Source organism: Natrix helvetica (genome assembly GCF_964273705.1).
Source record: "Natrix helvetica genome assembly, chromosome: 3".
Taxonomy (NCBI): Eukaryota; Metazoa; Chordata; class Lepidosauria; order Squamata; family Natricidae; genus Natrix; species Natrix helvetica.
Window position 1 is genome coordinate 88,259,186 of NC_138549.1, and position 15,154 is coordinate 88,274,339.

Sequence of the window (15,154 nt, forward strand, 5' to 3'; positions counted from 1 at the left end):
TATCCCTCTACACGCTATTTCTCTTTTCTTTCTTTCTTTCTCTATCTATCCCTTTATCTATCTACCTACCTACCTACCTAACTACTCTCTCTCTCCCTACCTACCTGCTGTATTTCTCTCTCTTTCTCTCCCTGTCTATCCCTCTATCTACCCACCTACTTTTTTTTTAATTTGCCTTTTCAAATCTTGGTGCGTTTTATACTCCGAAAAATACAGTATCTATCTGGTTTCTAAAGACTTAGATGTTTTCAATTCAGCTCAGAAAAACAACAACTGTGCTTTCATAAGCAGTATCCGCCAATTATGATTGGAAGGGTTCATACAGTATGATAAATCAAAATTTTCACAAGCTCTAGCTTAATGTTATTTGTATCTTATGATAATTATTGTATGCATTCCTTATGATCTATGGCCTATCACTTTGTTGTTGTATACATTGAGAGCTTATGCACCGGAGACAAATTCCTGGTGTGTCTAGTAACATTTGGTGAATAAAGAATTTTTCTTTTCTTTTCTTTTTTCTTCTCTATTCTATTCTATTGCAAGTTTACTGGCAGGTTTGTATTAGCTATATCCCTCCTCCCTTTCTTCCTATCATTATGACTCAATAAATAGTTTCCTGGCTTAATTCTTAGCAAGTAAAAAATGGTGGTATTGAATTTTAGCTTGGCAATAGGATGCTGCTGAGGGAACAACATGCTAGCTTATTAACAGTAAGCCAAAGTTCTCAAAAAAAAACCTATTGGAATAGGCAAAAAAATGTGAATATTACTCTGTAGTTTTAAACAAGCAACATCTAGAACCCAACATTTTGATATATTCTCTTTTAAATAACTTTGACTTTTTTCCCGTCTCTTATTTATGCCATGGGCTGCAATAGTTCCTCGATATATCAACAAAAATAATAATAATAATCCAGAAATAGGTGTCCGAGGTATCTGTATAGTTTCTTATTTTTTCTTTTGCATTAGTGATGATACGTTCTACATTTTGTGTCTTGAAAACTCTGAAGAGTTCCTGGCTGAAGCTACTATACTTCAAAGCTGTCTTCCACTTTAAGCAAGACATTTTAAATTGTTGATGGATTAATAACTGATTTTACTTTTTTCAATCTTTATAAAGGGTTATATGCATCATCTTCTTTTAACGATCCCATAATCTCTTGCAGGGTGTAGTCTGGGCAACTGAATGGAGCTAACAGAATGTTTTAATGGCTGGATGCCCTTCCTGTCACCAATGCGGAGTTTTTTTCAGCGGATATATTCTCAGTTTGCCCAGAGAGAGAAATATCTGCCTCTACCTAGGATCGAACTCTCAGTCTCCTGATTCTGAGGCGAGAGCTCCACCCCTAGGCCATTGCACCACTCTTAAAGGCTGTACAAATATACATTACCAAAATACATACAAGAAACAATACTGGATAGATGCAGAAAGCATAACACTAACTGTAACTCTACCCATATCAGAACTAGAAGACATCACAAGGTTTTTCAACTTTACACAGATGCAGTAACTTTTTAGTACACAGTCGTATAAAATGTCTCTGTGCCTAATCCCTCCTTCTCCCTCCTGTACACATAAAAGTCACCACAAAGTCTTTAAAGACAGTACCTGTGCACTTCAAAAGGTTTTCCATCAATCCAAATATTAATATCTGAAAACCAAGAATTCTGGTAGAGCATCAACAGGTCTTTTCCTAAGCCAGACGCGATTTCTGTTTGGGAATCAAGCAGACAAAAAGGGAAAAAACTCTTTCTAATATATTTTTTACTTGTATTGAAATTCAAACATTAATAGGTGAAAACATTTTTAAAATGTTCGACTGATAAAATATATACTACAAATGCTTAAGTTTTGTATATGAGGGAACCATAACTTAGCAGTGTTCATGCTATACATAAAGTATTACAAAATTCAAATTTGCCAAGAGTAATGATAAGATTCTGAATCATGCAGTTCTGTAGCTTATAACTAATATAAATAAATTCTTCATCTTTAAGTTTATGTGGCAATCTTTATAGACATGCCACCCCTAAAACAGATTAAACTAAAGTTCTCATTACAAGTAAGTACAAAAAAAGACATACCACAATCCTGGGATTCACAGTACAAAACAATTGAGAGGACCAATTTGGGTAAGGATTTACAATAGTGGTATAAAATATTCTACTTTGCAATAGTGGGAATTCCTATTCTTCCATTCTTTAGTAACAATGAGTTTTGCTCCATTTTACGACTTTTCTTGCCACATTTATTCATGCTATCTGAGACAAGGGATAAATAACTGCTTTATCTGTACTGCAAATTTTCTCTCTTTGCATAGAAGGAAGAAATTCTGATCCTGAAATTCCTAATTATTTAGAATTAAGGTCTAGAATCTAAATTGTAATTGGAGCAACATTTCAGTCTTTAGTGTTTCTGTATATATTCAGTTATTAAATATAAGAGGTTTTTGACTTTCAAATAAAATGGATTTTCAGCATAGGATAGAGGAAGAATGGCTATATCTGATGTCTAGGCAGGTCTCCACTGGGAATGACTTTAGAAGTAACTGTGTTATCGTTTTCTAAATGTTTAATTACAATTTTTCCTTCTTCACTTTTACAGTGACCCTTTGTGGGTTATTTTATTTCCCAGAATTATATTAATATAGTTATGGGTTTTGTTTTATTTTTAACTTCATTATTACAGATTTTGTATTTACATATAATCCTTTTTTTCTCAAGCTGGTTATATAATCTTTAGTTGATATACAAGTCAACTAAATTAATCTAAGTAAGCACTTTTACAAAAAAATGCCATATATCCTAATTTATTTTAAATTTATTTATTTTAAATTTTAGTATCCTAATTTATAGTTAATTTGTTCGAGAATTACAATATCGAGTAAAAGCATTAGTAGTATTTGGCAAGAAATATCAAAGTGGTGCCTGATGGTATTTTAATATATCATTACTAGATGATTTTAAATTCTGGATTACCAACATGCATTTTGATTATTTTTTCATTAAATAAATGGAGAAGAAATATGATGATCATATGAGGGTAATTTAAATTTTTATATAAGTTATGACCCTACTATATATATTCTGAAAAAAAAATCTGAAAGGTTTATATCATAATAATTTAGAGAATAAAGTATGGAAACATTGAATAAGGAATCATATTTTAGAGTTGTATAATGCTTTTAAATCTGTTAAACTGTTGGGGACTTAACTGATAAGAATAATACATATGATTGCATTCAAATGCAATTTATTTTCCAATATCTATACTTGTCATTACAGTATGCATAGCCCCTTTTATTGTACTTCACAGATATTGTGGTTTTTTTTTTTACAAGATCCTCCACCATCAAAAGATTATGATTCACCGAAGGCTCAGGTGATGAATCGTGTTTTTAGCAAAAAAGTATTTGTATGTATGTATGTATGTATGTATATTTTTAGGCATAATGATATGGCCAACTTAATAAGACTATAGTATTGTGTAAACATAACTTTTATATGCACTGCAGACCAAAAAATTAACATGATTTGCTTCATCATGATACTCACTTTTATCGCTAAAGGGACCCATATTTCTGAGATATGCCAGTAAATGTGGTGATACCACTCAAGCAGCTATTAATTTTGAAAATAAAATAGATCGTTGTAAGATTCTCATTTTCATTCGTTTAGTCACCATTTCCAGCATTGCAAGACATTGATTTTATTTAATTTGGGAGGACCACTAGGATAATTGGATTTTTGAAGAAAGGTATAAAAGCCATAGAGATCTTGGTTCCCATAAAAAAAGTTTTTTGAAAAGACTCCATGTATCATTTTATCAGACTTATATAACTGAATTTTAAAAGACTCTTCAGGGCATGAATATTGCAGAAGGTATGATTATAAATAATTAAACCTGCATATTTTCCTGTTATCGTACAGACAGCAGCCAGACTGGGTATGCTCCATCTATTAACCAATTGGACGGAGTCTACACTTATGATGTCACCGGGCCCTTGTGGCTCCTCCCCAGTTTTCAGACTCAGTCCAACCTGGACTGGCTGTGAGAATTGATTTCTCCTCCAAATTATTTAATTATATCTTTAATTGGTGAATTTTTCCAAAAAAAATTGTTGTTCCTTTAAATTGGTTCATTAAATAATCCTTTATTCTACAAATTGGAGGGAAATTCAAAAAACCCAGGTGGACCGGATAAGGAGCGCCTGGCCAGCAAACGGGTGACACCGTTGCCTATCTTATTGGGGTGTTGATTTATGTTTGGGGAAATGGCTGATCCAGCTATGGATACGAATGCAGGATTAGAGGAGGCAGGGCCATTAGGGACAAAGAGCAGCAGGAAGAGGCAAGCCAAAGAGGCCCCTTCCTCAGGAGTAAACCCCAAGGTCTCTAAAGCGACTACCAGGGCAGAAGAGCGCAGGCAGAAGGCCCTTGAGAAAGAATTTCAGAGGCCCCAAAAACAGCAACATATTCTAACTGCCCAGCCCTCCCTCCCTCCCTCCAAGGATCACCAAGTGGCATCCCCAGCTCCACCTGTCTTGCCTCCCATGGGCCCTGACACACACACACCGGCCTATTCAGAAGGGGAATTGTCTTCTTCAGAGTCCTCGTCTTCAATGGAACCTGACAACAGAGGCAATTTCTTTGATGTCCCTCTCAATAGGGAGCGCAACTTTGAACAGGCTTCCCTCCCGGTTACACATGGCTCTGGGGCCCCCAACACAATGTACACCTCTCCTGCTGATATGGCAACCATCATTGCTGAAACCATTAAACAGGTCATGGCTGCTGGCCTATAACAGCAACCTCAGCCTGCTCCATCACATGGCCATAAGCATAAATCTTCTGCTGCGGCTCAGCAACCTGATCCCTCTGCCTCTACTTCTCAGGCCTCAATTGGCGGGGAGCAAGATAACCTGCAGGACTCAGACCTGTCTGATGATGAGGTGGTCACCCCAGATACCCCTGTCTTTACCGGATTATTCAAAACTGATTGTTTCAAGTCTCTTCTTCTTAAGGCCATTAAAGCTGCTAACTTACCATCTTGTGCTTCAGCTTCTACTTCACAGGATAAACCGGCAGAACCTGCTTCAACTGAGGGTCCCAGTACCCCATTCACCGAACCCACGGTGGAAAAAGAGGTGATCCCTGTTCCCAAGATATTCCTGAACGTCATTCAGAAGCAGTGGGAGTCTCCAGGCATGGGCCCACAGCCGACCAACCTTGACAAACGTCTCTACAACATTGCACCAGACCTCACCAAGTTCTTTGAGACTCCCCCAGTGGACGCACCGGTTGCAGCCCTGTCTTCACCTAATGTGGTCTCTGGAGCCCCTGAGGAAATTCTCAGCCTGAGGAGAAAAGCTCAGATCAAACCTTAGTCAAAAACTATCAGGCTGAGGCCTGGGCTGCTAGGGCCTCTACGGCCACTTCCTTTTTCTCCAGGGCGGCCTTGGTTTGGATTGAACAGCTTCGGGAGCGCATCGCTCCTACTGAGATTAGGTTACATAGGGATCTCAACAAGATCAGGGCAGTGGTTGAATTTGCGGCTGATTCTTCCCTTAATGCTGCTAGATTCGCTTCTAAAGCTATGGCCTCTTCGGTCACGGCCAGGCATCTGCTTTGGCTCAAGCCATGGCAGGCGGATGTCCATACCAAGTGGCGCCTACCAGCCTCCCCAATCAGTGGCACCCAATTATTTGGTATTCCCTTAGTACCTCACAGAATCTAAGGACAAGCGCAAGGTCCTTTCATCCATCTACAAGAAACAGGACAGTCGGCCCACTCCCTTCTATAGGAGGTCACCCTTTCGACCGGCGGATGGGGGACCTTCCTTCCCCTGTCCACAACGCCAATCCTACACTCCCAGACAGGGATCTCACCAGGACAGGTCCAGTAGAAACACACAGTGTTTCCCCTCCAAGAAATCTTACCGTGGAGGAGGCACCCGCCATTTTTCACGTAGGAAATGACTATCTGGACTCTCTTCCGATCGGAGGCTGCCTGGCGTTCTTTGCCCACCGCTGGGAGGCGACCACAACAGAGAATTGAGTACTCAAAGCTGTCAAATTTGGTCTCATGCTAGAATTCCTCTCGATCCCCCAGGAACACTTCGTGCCATGCCTGGTCTCTCGGTGTCCTCGCAAGAGGGCACTGATGGAACAGGCCATTCAGCACCTGTTGGAGATCCGGGCCATCCAACTGGTTCCTCCCCATTAGGAAGGGCAGGGTTTTTATTCCCGCCTGTTTGTGGTACCAAAGAATTCCGGGAGATGGAGAGCAATTTTAGATCTAAAAACATTGAACCGCCACATTGTCTATCGGTAATTCAAAATGCATTCTCTGCACACCATCCTCCAGGCGGTCAGGAAAGGTGATTTCCTCACGTCGGTAGACTTGACCGAAGCTTACCTTCACAGCCCCATCTTCATAGACCACCGAAAATATCTCCACTTCTCCTATGGGAGAAGTTTACCGAAGTTTTCGGTTTATCCTCTGCCCCCAGAGTATTCACAAAGGTACTGGCAGCACTAGCCGCCCACATCAGGTCATCCCCAGTTCAGATTCTCTGTTACCTGGACAACATCCTCTTGTTGTCCAGGTCTCTGGTTCAGGCAGAAAGAGATCTCGCCCTCACCATTCACGCCTTGCGTGAATCACAGGTTCAGGGTGAATCTCAACAAGAGTCACCTCGTTCCCAGCACTCGCCTTCTCCACCTCGGGGTCTTGATAGATACCATGGCGGAGAGGGTGTTCCTATTCAACGACCGCATTTTCAGTCTGAGGCAACTTGTCAGGAAGGTGCTACGTCTACGCAAGGCATCCCTTCTTCTTCTCTCCCAAGTCTTGGGCAAGATGGTATCCTGCTTCGGGATTGTCCGGTGGGCCAGGTTTCACAGCAGGAGCCTTCAATGGTGTATGCTTCCACATCAAAAGACCAACAGGAGCAGCTCTCCTCTCAGGGTCCCCCTTCCCAGACAGGTATTACACTCTCTCAAATGGCGGCAATCCCTGGCGATTTTGCAAGGGACCTTGTTCAGAGAGAGCCGTGCCATCTCACACTTACGACGGATGCAAGTCTGACAGGATGGGGGGCACACATGTAGGACCTAGTGGCTCAGGGTCAGTGGTCCCTCAAAGAGAGCCAAAACAGCATAAACTGGCTAGAATTGCGGGCAGTTCGCCTTGCCCTCAGACACTTCCACAACAGAGTTCAGGCCCGTCACATATTAGTCCTCATGGACAATACCACAGCCAAGGCACACATAAACAGACAGGGGGGAACTCGTTCCTGGTCCCTGATGCAGGAGTTCAACCTGTTGTGCCAGTGGGTGGAATCTCACCTGTCATCTCTCAGGGCAGAACACATCTCAAGGGTCTCCAACGTCCAAGCAGACTGGCTGAGCCAGACAACGATAGATCAGGCGGAGTGGACCATCCATCCGAGCCTCTTCCATCGACTGACATTACGGTTTGGTCTCCCAGTTCTAGACCTGTTCGCAACGGCAGACAACAACCAGGTACCCAGGTATTACTCAAGATTCATGGACCCCATGGCAGAAGGAGTAGATGCTCTCAGATGTCAGTGGCCCAGGGGTCTCCTGTGCGCATTTCCTCCCCTTCCCCTCATTCAGAGGGTAATTCAAAAAATGCTGGAGCAGGAGGCAGAACTGTTGCTGCTAGCACCGAATTGGCCACGCCGGCTTTGATATGCCGATCTAGTGACTGTCAATCTCCACCCCATGGCACATCCCACAGTCTCTCCTGTCTCTACACCAAGGGTCAGTTTGTCATCCTGACCCCCAGTGGCTGCAGTTAACCACATGGCGATTGAGTGGCAAGCCTTAACAGTCGATAACATCTCCCTTGACGTTATTGCTACCATTCAGGCATCACACAGAAGCTCTACTAAGCGCATTTATGATGCCATGTGACGGACTTTTGCTCTGTGGTGTTCCAACCAGACTGTTGACCCACTTAGGGCATCCATTCCGCAGATATTGGACTTCCTGCAGAGGGGGCTTGATCAGGGACTTACCCCTAACACGCTACGCTGACAGGTGGCCGCTCTGGCCTCTGTTCTGGACGGCCTGGCATCGAACATCTGCCTTCTCACCCCTTGAGCCGGAGATTTCTCCGTGGAGCATCCAACCTGCATCCCCTTGCCATACATAGATATCCGACTTGGGACTTGCCTCATGTCCTAGAGGCTTTGACTTCCGCGCCCTCTGAACCTATGAGATCCACTTCTTTGAAACTGTTGTCCTTTAAAACTCTGTTTTTGGTGGCTGTAACCTCAGCCAGATGTATTTCTGATTTGGCTGCTCTTTCAGTCAGGCATGACTTGTGCGTGTTCCATCCAGACCGAGTTGTCTTAAGACTGGACCCGACATTCATACCGAAGGTCAACAGCTGTTTCCACCGAGGTCAGGAGTTGACCTTACCTGATTTCCATCCGTCTCCCCATCATGAGAGGGAGCACAAGTGGCACACTCTTGACGTACGTCGTGCCCTCAAGATCTACATCGACGCACCGCCTCGTTCCGCCACTCGGAAGCTCTCTTCATCTCCTTTTGCCAGGCCTCCTTGGGTACCTAGGCTTCATTGTCTAGTCTGGGACGCTGGATAAGAGCCTGTATTAAACTGTCTTATGACCTTCAATCCATTGCAGGTCTCTGCAAACATTACAGCTCACTCTACACGCAGCGCTGCAACATCTGCGGCTTGGTGCACTCAAGCCACTTTGGAAGAAGTCTGCCGGGCGGCCACCTGGGCATCTCCCACAGTCTTCATACATCATTACAAGTTGGACAAGTACGTGTCAGCTGACGCAGTTTTTGGGCGCAGGGTGCTACAACAAGTGCTTGTGCCCTAACAGATCTTTTTTACTATTTCCCACCCTAGTGCACAGCCCAGTCTTTGGTACGTCCCAGTCGGGCTGCTGTCTCTACGATAACAGGAAAATGGGCATTGGTCCTTACTTGATACGGTCATTTTCTGCTAGAGTAGAGACAGCAGCCCGACTGGTATGGGTCACTCGAGGAAATTCCTTGTGTGGAGGAGAGAGATATGGTGACTATGGTCACTTTTTGCTCACAATTCTCACTTGAGTCTAGTTTTCCTTCATCTGAAATTGGGAAGGAGCCACAACGGCCCGATGACATCATAAGTGTAGACTCAGTCCGATTGGTTAATACCCAGCATACCCAGTCTGGCTGCTGTTGCTACTCTACCAGAAAATGAGCGTATCAGGTAAGAACCAACGCCCAATTCATCTTTATGAAAGAATGCCAATCTTCTGGTAATGTTAGAATACTGGTAGTAATATATAACAATATATTCTGAGAGATCTAAAACAGCCCTAGACACAGAAAAAGCTTTTGATATAGTACAAAATAAATTTCAAACAAATTATGAAAAAAAAGATTTGCACAAAATTTTATTTCTTGGAAGCCAATCGTTCTGCAAGAATGCACTGCTAATGAACTATTCCCATTTGTTGACTTTTATATAGTATTGGAATGAAAATTATATTGATAATATGCCATTATGGTCTCCATTAGGAGATTATTATTTGGCATCTTCAAAATCTTGGCAAGACCTTGATTCTAAATACTAGGTGCTCAGTTGCATTACCAGCATTGAAGGAGGTCACGTACCTGACCTAAAATTAAATTACAATTTGATTCTTGCTGTTATGAAAAATTGACCTTTCAGACAAGTCCTTATTTTAAAATCCTTCCCCAGTCCCTCTGTGCTCATGTCATACCAGACACACATGCATGGGGGTGCATGCATGGGGGTGGGGTGCACGCGGGGGGTACGTGCACATGCATGGAGCATGTGGGGGGGGGTTACGCATGCATTGCATTATGGATGCAGGCTTGAATGCTATCGTGCACACGCACACGCACATGCACTCTTTCAGTACACAATGACAAAAATGTCACTGGTCCAGTCTGACTAATGCAAGTCACATTTACTCAGGAGTCAAGTTACAGTTGTGAATTATTCATCTTGTTTGTGGAATAGCTGTAAATTTGTCTGAGGCAGTGAACAAGCACAAACTGATGTCTTAGATAACAATTCACACATTACATTTTAATCTCACCTGACATAGTTACCTCACCCTCAGCATCAATAGCTTCCGTCGACATGCCACTAGTAGAGAAAGAAGGCGCAGCACATTCAGTTTCTACAGCTGTCTTGCATAATATCCAGTGATGGTCAGATGTCCTTTCATGGTTTCCCAGCCTCTGCTCTGTACATATTTGATCGTTGTGTAAACCGCCATTTTTTAACTCTTCATTTTCTTTCGCTAATTCAGGCGTTGAAACTTTTTTACTTAGAATCTCTTGTTCTTCCTCTGTAATGATTCTGTCCGATGAATATGCAGCCCTAGGAACAGAACGTGTCAGGCTCCAATCCATCTGACAGTGTTTTGGCAATAACTTCCATTAATCTAAGTGGGATTTTCCTTTCCAATTACACCTACATAACATCATCTCACTGTACAACACAATATTGGACATTGCATAATTCAAATGGTTTGACATAAGAATTTTAAGATGGTTTCTTTTTTATGAATATGCCCTTCCACATTGTTATTATTTTTTGTTTTGTTTTTCAATGTTACATAGACTGACTGCCCTTTCGATGGGACACAAGGTCAAAACAGACAAAATAAAAAAGATACATAAAATTAAATAATACTTTGAATTTCCAAGAGGCTTTTCCCAAGGAAACTTGGATTAGTGCTATAATATTCTGGACTGTGCTTTAATGAGTAAATTCATCCCTTATTTCATCTGAACTGGTCAATTTTTTGCCCCATGTCCCGAGTTAAAAGCTGAAACTCAGCAGCGTACTGAATGTTTACTCCACCAGAAGTGATGAATATCATGGCTGACAGTTACTTGTTCAACTGGATCTTTGAATTAACTCTCAGGCCTGCTACAAAATTAACATCGTTGTCCAAATGCAGGCTGTTCTGAATCAGAAGGCAGATGTTGTGCCCATTTTACAGTTCTCTCTCGGTCACTGGTGACATTTTAGGAAGAGAACCATGACAATATATGACTATTAAAATTCAGAGCACTTTCTGAGCGAAAAGAGTAGCACCTTTCGAGGCTAATAATTTTATTTGAAGCATAAGCATTTGTGGATGCATTTGATGAAGTTAGCTTCACCCATGAATTTTAAATAAAATGGCTAGTCTCAAAAGCTGCTACCAAACTCTTTTTGAATCTCAGCCATTGAGCTAATTTAAAATTCTAAGCTAGTTCTGCCTGCGGGGATGCCATCCAATTTTAAGGATGTATAGTTCCATTAAGCAAGGAAGGTAGTTCAGTTGCCTGATTTCTTCTCATATTTGTTAAGCAAAAGTGCTAGTGCTCCCTGATGGGACTGGAGCTACTCCAACAAGTACAGGATGCTGAAATTGGTCCACAGAACACCAGCGGTGGTAGATTTTGTCCCATGTGCCCCTAATCCGTCAGTTAGTTTTTCATCTGAACTAATTGGTCCATCTGGTCACCACTTGGTTCTGAATCGAAAGCAAGACATAGCAAACTTTATCAACAGTTAGCGGGGCTCCCAGAAGCTGAATCACAGTTCTCTAGATCAGTGTTTTTCAACCTTGGCAACTTGAAGATGTCTGGACTTCAACTCCCAGAATTCCCCAGCCAGCATTCGCTGGCTGGGGAATTCTGGGAGTTGAAGTCCAGACATCTTCAAGTTGCCAAGGTTGAAAAACACTGCTCTAGATGAAGCCTCACCTCCCATACTGATAGCAGTAATTATGGGCAATCAAGCTGTCCAGATTCACATCTGAGCTCAGTATTAAATCATGACTCTCCAAACCCCACATGCAGGATTGATTAGTCTGGGCAAAAGATTCTCAGACATGACTTGTCTAGCTTATAAAATTTATTGCTGACAAGAATGAAGCTTCTAACCCAATTGATTGTCCAAAGAGTGCAATGAAGTCAGAGCCTATATATCTATAAAACTGAGCTTCACAATTTAAACTCTAGGCTTTTTCTCTCCAAACTCCCAAAGTCAATAGATACTTGGCCAGTCTCCTGCTAGCCTTTGGATATGACCAAGAAATGTGCATAAGGGTTTTTTTTTGGCTTTGGTTTCTATCTTACCAGTCTCTGCCTATAACTGTATGTGGGAAAGACCTTGGAAGACAAGACTTATAAGATTCTTTTACAAAAAAAAGTAGAATTAGTTCACCTGGGCGTGTTTCCTGTCTACACTATGCCTCACGGTTGATATCAATCTTGAAAGTCTGAAAGAACATTTCTCCCCCCATTGCTCTTAAGGAACCATGAGAACCACTGAGATAATTGCCATGCCCACATTCCTTCTAAGGGCTAAACTGCCTCTCATCCTGGCCGTAGTTCTTTCCAAGGTCATTCCCAAATACCATTACACTGCCCTTAATGTAAGAATTTATATTTGGATTTATATTTGCTGGGTTCATTACTCAACAGATTTTGGTGAGAACTGCGAATCTAAGTATGACAAGTTTAAATAAAGGTTAGCATTTCAAATTTGCAGAAAGCGTAACTAGCTGCGATCATCATTTCTATACGGAGAAAAAGCCATTTATTTTCAAAAGCTGCACTACTATATATACATTTTTTGTTATTTTTTAAAATAATAGCACGAAGCCCTAAAAATGCCCCAAATAAACAATCTCTTTTAGAATACGTAGTTATCTGCATGAATGTGGTTTCAAAAGCATTTTGTGACTACATTAATAATCATGTATGTTTGGTCAGTGCATTTGAAACTAATAAACATATAACAACAGACTGGAATATCTAAATAAACATACATAGATACTATACATACCCCATCATGCTATTTCCTTTCAGAGTAAGCAACTTTATGTAAAGTACAGTCAATGAGGAGGTACCCGTGTTTCCCCGAAAATAAGACATGTCCTGAAAATAAGGCCATGCCAGATTTTTGGGATGGGCAAAAATATAAGCCCTCTGCCGAAAATAAGCCCCAGCGAAGGGGTGGGTTTAGCCAGAATAGGGGGCAGCCCTTCCCTTCCCCAGTCACCTCAGGGCTTCTTGGACCCTTAATCGGATCAGCTGAGCCGCTCCATTCACAAAGCAGCTGATTCACGGGTGCCGCTCAGGCCTCCGCCTACAGCAAACATAGGTCGCTTTTGCAGCCAATTGCGGCTGCAAAAGAAGCCGGAGGCCAACCAACACAACCCAAGTGCCTCATGCCTTCCTTACCTAATGGTGACAGTCACAGCAGGCAATTCCATCCACGTAACAGGAAAGGAAGGCATGGAAATCAATACACCTGGGACATCGGAAGAAGCCCTGCGAGGAGACACCGCTGCTGGTGTGCAGGAAATCCCCCCCCCCCACCTGCAGATTGTTCTTTCAAAGAGGAGTTTCACCAAGATGAAGGGGACACAAACGCCACCTTCAGCCACCTCTTCGTCCTGGTGAAACTCCTCTTTGAAAGGACATTCTGCAGGGGGGGAGGGGATTTCCTGCATTTTGACAGCAGCGTCTCCTCACAAGGCTTCTTCCAATGTCCCAAGTGTATGGATTTCCATGCCTACAGGAGGTTGCTTCTCACCTGCATATTCACATTGAAGGCTCGAAATGGGGCGTTTCTGCAAATGGCTTGAAAATGTGGAGGAGGATATTCCTGCCTCTCAACCTGACTTAGAACAGGATAAGAGACAAAATCCCCCCTCTCCATTTTCAAGCGGTTTGCAAAAACGCCCCATTCCAAGCCTTCACATTATCCAGGATTGCAGGATCGGAATGGGGCATTTTTGCAAACCGCTTGAAAATGGGGAGGGGAGATTTTACTTCCTCTTATCCTGTTCTGAAGCTCAGCACAGACTCAGAATAGGATAAGAGGCAAAATCCCCCCCCCCTTTCCTGGCAATCGTTCTTTCCTTGGGATCTCAGCGCAGATGAACATCCCCCAAATGCTCTATCCGAAGCCTTCTCTGCGTCTGTGCAGAGCTCCCAAGGAAAGGATGATGTGTGGGTGTGTGAGAGAGAGATCCCTAACCCCCCGCCCACTCCCAAGGCAGCTACATCCTTCCACTAACCTGCTTTCCTGCTCCATTCTCCACTGCCACATGCAAGGTAAGAAAAGTAGTTTGTGGGACTACTTCCAACTTCGTGAGATCTTTTTTATTTTTATTTTTTTGCGAGAAGTTGAAAGGTATTTTCTGGTTTTTTTTTTTTTTTTTTTTTTGACCATAGGAACACAGTCTACTTTTCTTGTCCTGCACATGGAGCGAAGAATGGAGCTGGAAAGCAAGTTAGTGAAGGGATGTGGCTGCCTTGGACGGGGAGGGCGTGTGTGTGTGTGTGTGTTCTGCCAGGAAGAGCCCCCCCCGCAAGGCCAGAGCAGCACAGTCAGCTGTTTGGCAGCCAGCAAGCAGGGCAGGCGAAGGCCAGGATGCAAGGAGAACTTGGGTCATTGTGAACGCAGGCAAGCAGGTGGTGGGACAGAGAGGGTGGGGCTGGTGGGCTTGTTTCCTCCTGCACCTGGAAAATAATAAGACCTCCCCGAAAATAAGGCCAAACTCTTATTTGGAGTGTCAAAAGAAAATAAGACCCTGTCTTATTTTCGGGGAAACACGGTAGTGAGATGCAATTAAGGATAGGAATAAGAGGAAACAAGGAAATATAAGCAAATCTATTTTATACCATATCTTATTGTTTATTTATTTAAAATTATTTATTTATTTAAAGTTATTAGCTGGCCATCTTACCACAAGGTAAACTCTAGGCAGCTTACAATATTAATTTTTATATTTAATATTATTAGATAATTTTATATTATTATATTGCAAATCATCAAGGTGCTGGTCATCACCTTTAAAGCCTTATATGGCACAGGGCCAAGATATCTGCAGAATCCTCTTTCCCTAAGGACATCTAACCCTACCAAATTAGATATAGTGGATGTGCTCGTTTATCCTAAATATTGCCATCTGGTGGAAGTTAGGAAGCATGCTTTTTCCATGGCAGACCCTGCCCTGTGGAGTTTGCCCTTCAAGTTCGGAAGGTCTCTAACCTTCTTAGACTTCTGTTAAGCTTTGAAGACTGGGCTTCTGAAGGTTTGACTTGGTGCCAGGTCTT

The 15,154-nt window shown here is 42.4% G+C and overlaps 1 protein-coding gene across 2 annotated transcripts in view; it reads right to left on the reverse strand.

Annotated features, from left to right (window-relative positions):
- The window catches only part of BTBD8 (BTB domain containing 8), a 60,162-nt gene that overhangs the window by 40,444 nt on the left and 4,564 nt on the right, over positions 1–15,154 (reverse strand). For both annotated transcript variants that reach the window (XM_081949572.1, XM_081949573.1), the window contains exons 3-4: positions 10,120–10,406; positions 1,612–1,714 (exon numbers count right to left, since the gene is read on the reverse strand). In XM_081949572.1, coding sequence (XP_081805698.1) covers positions 1,612–1,714; positions 10,120–10,406 — 390 coding nt within the window. The remainder of the gene's footprint in view (positions 1–1,611; positions 1,715–10,119; positions 10,407–15,154) is intronic.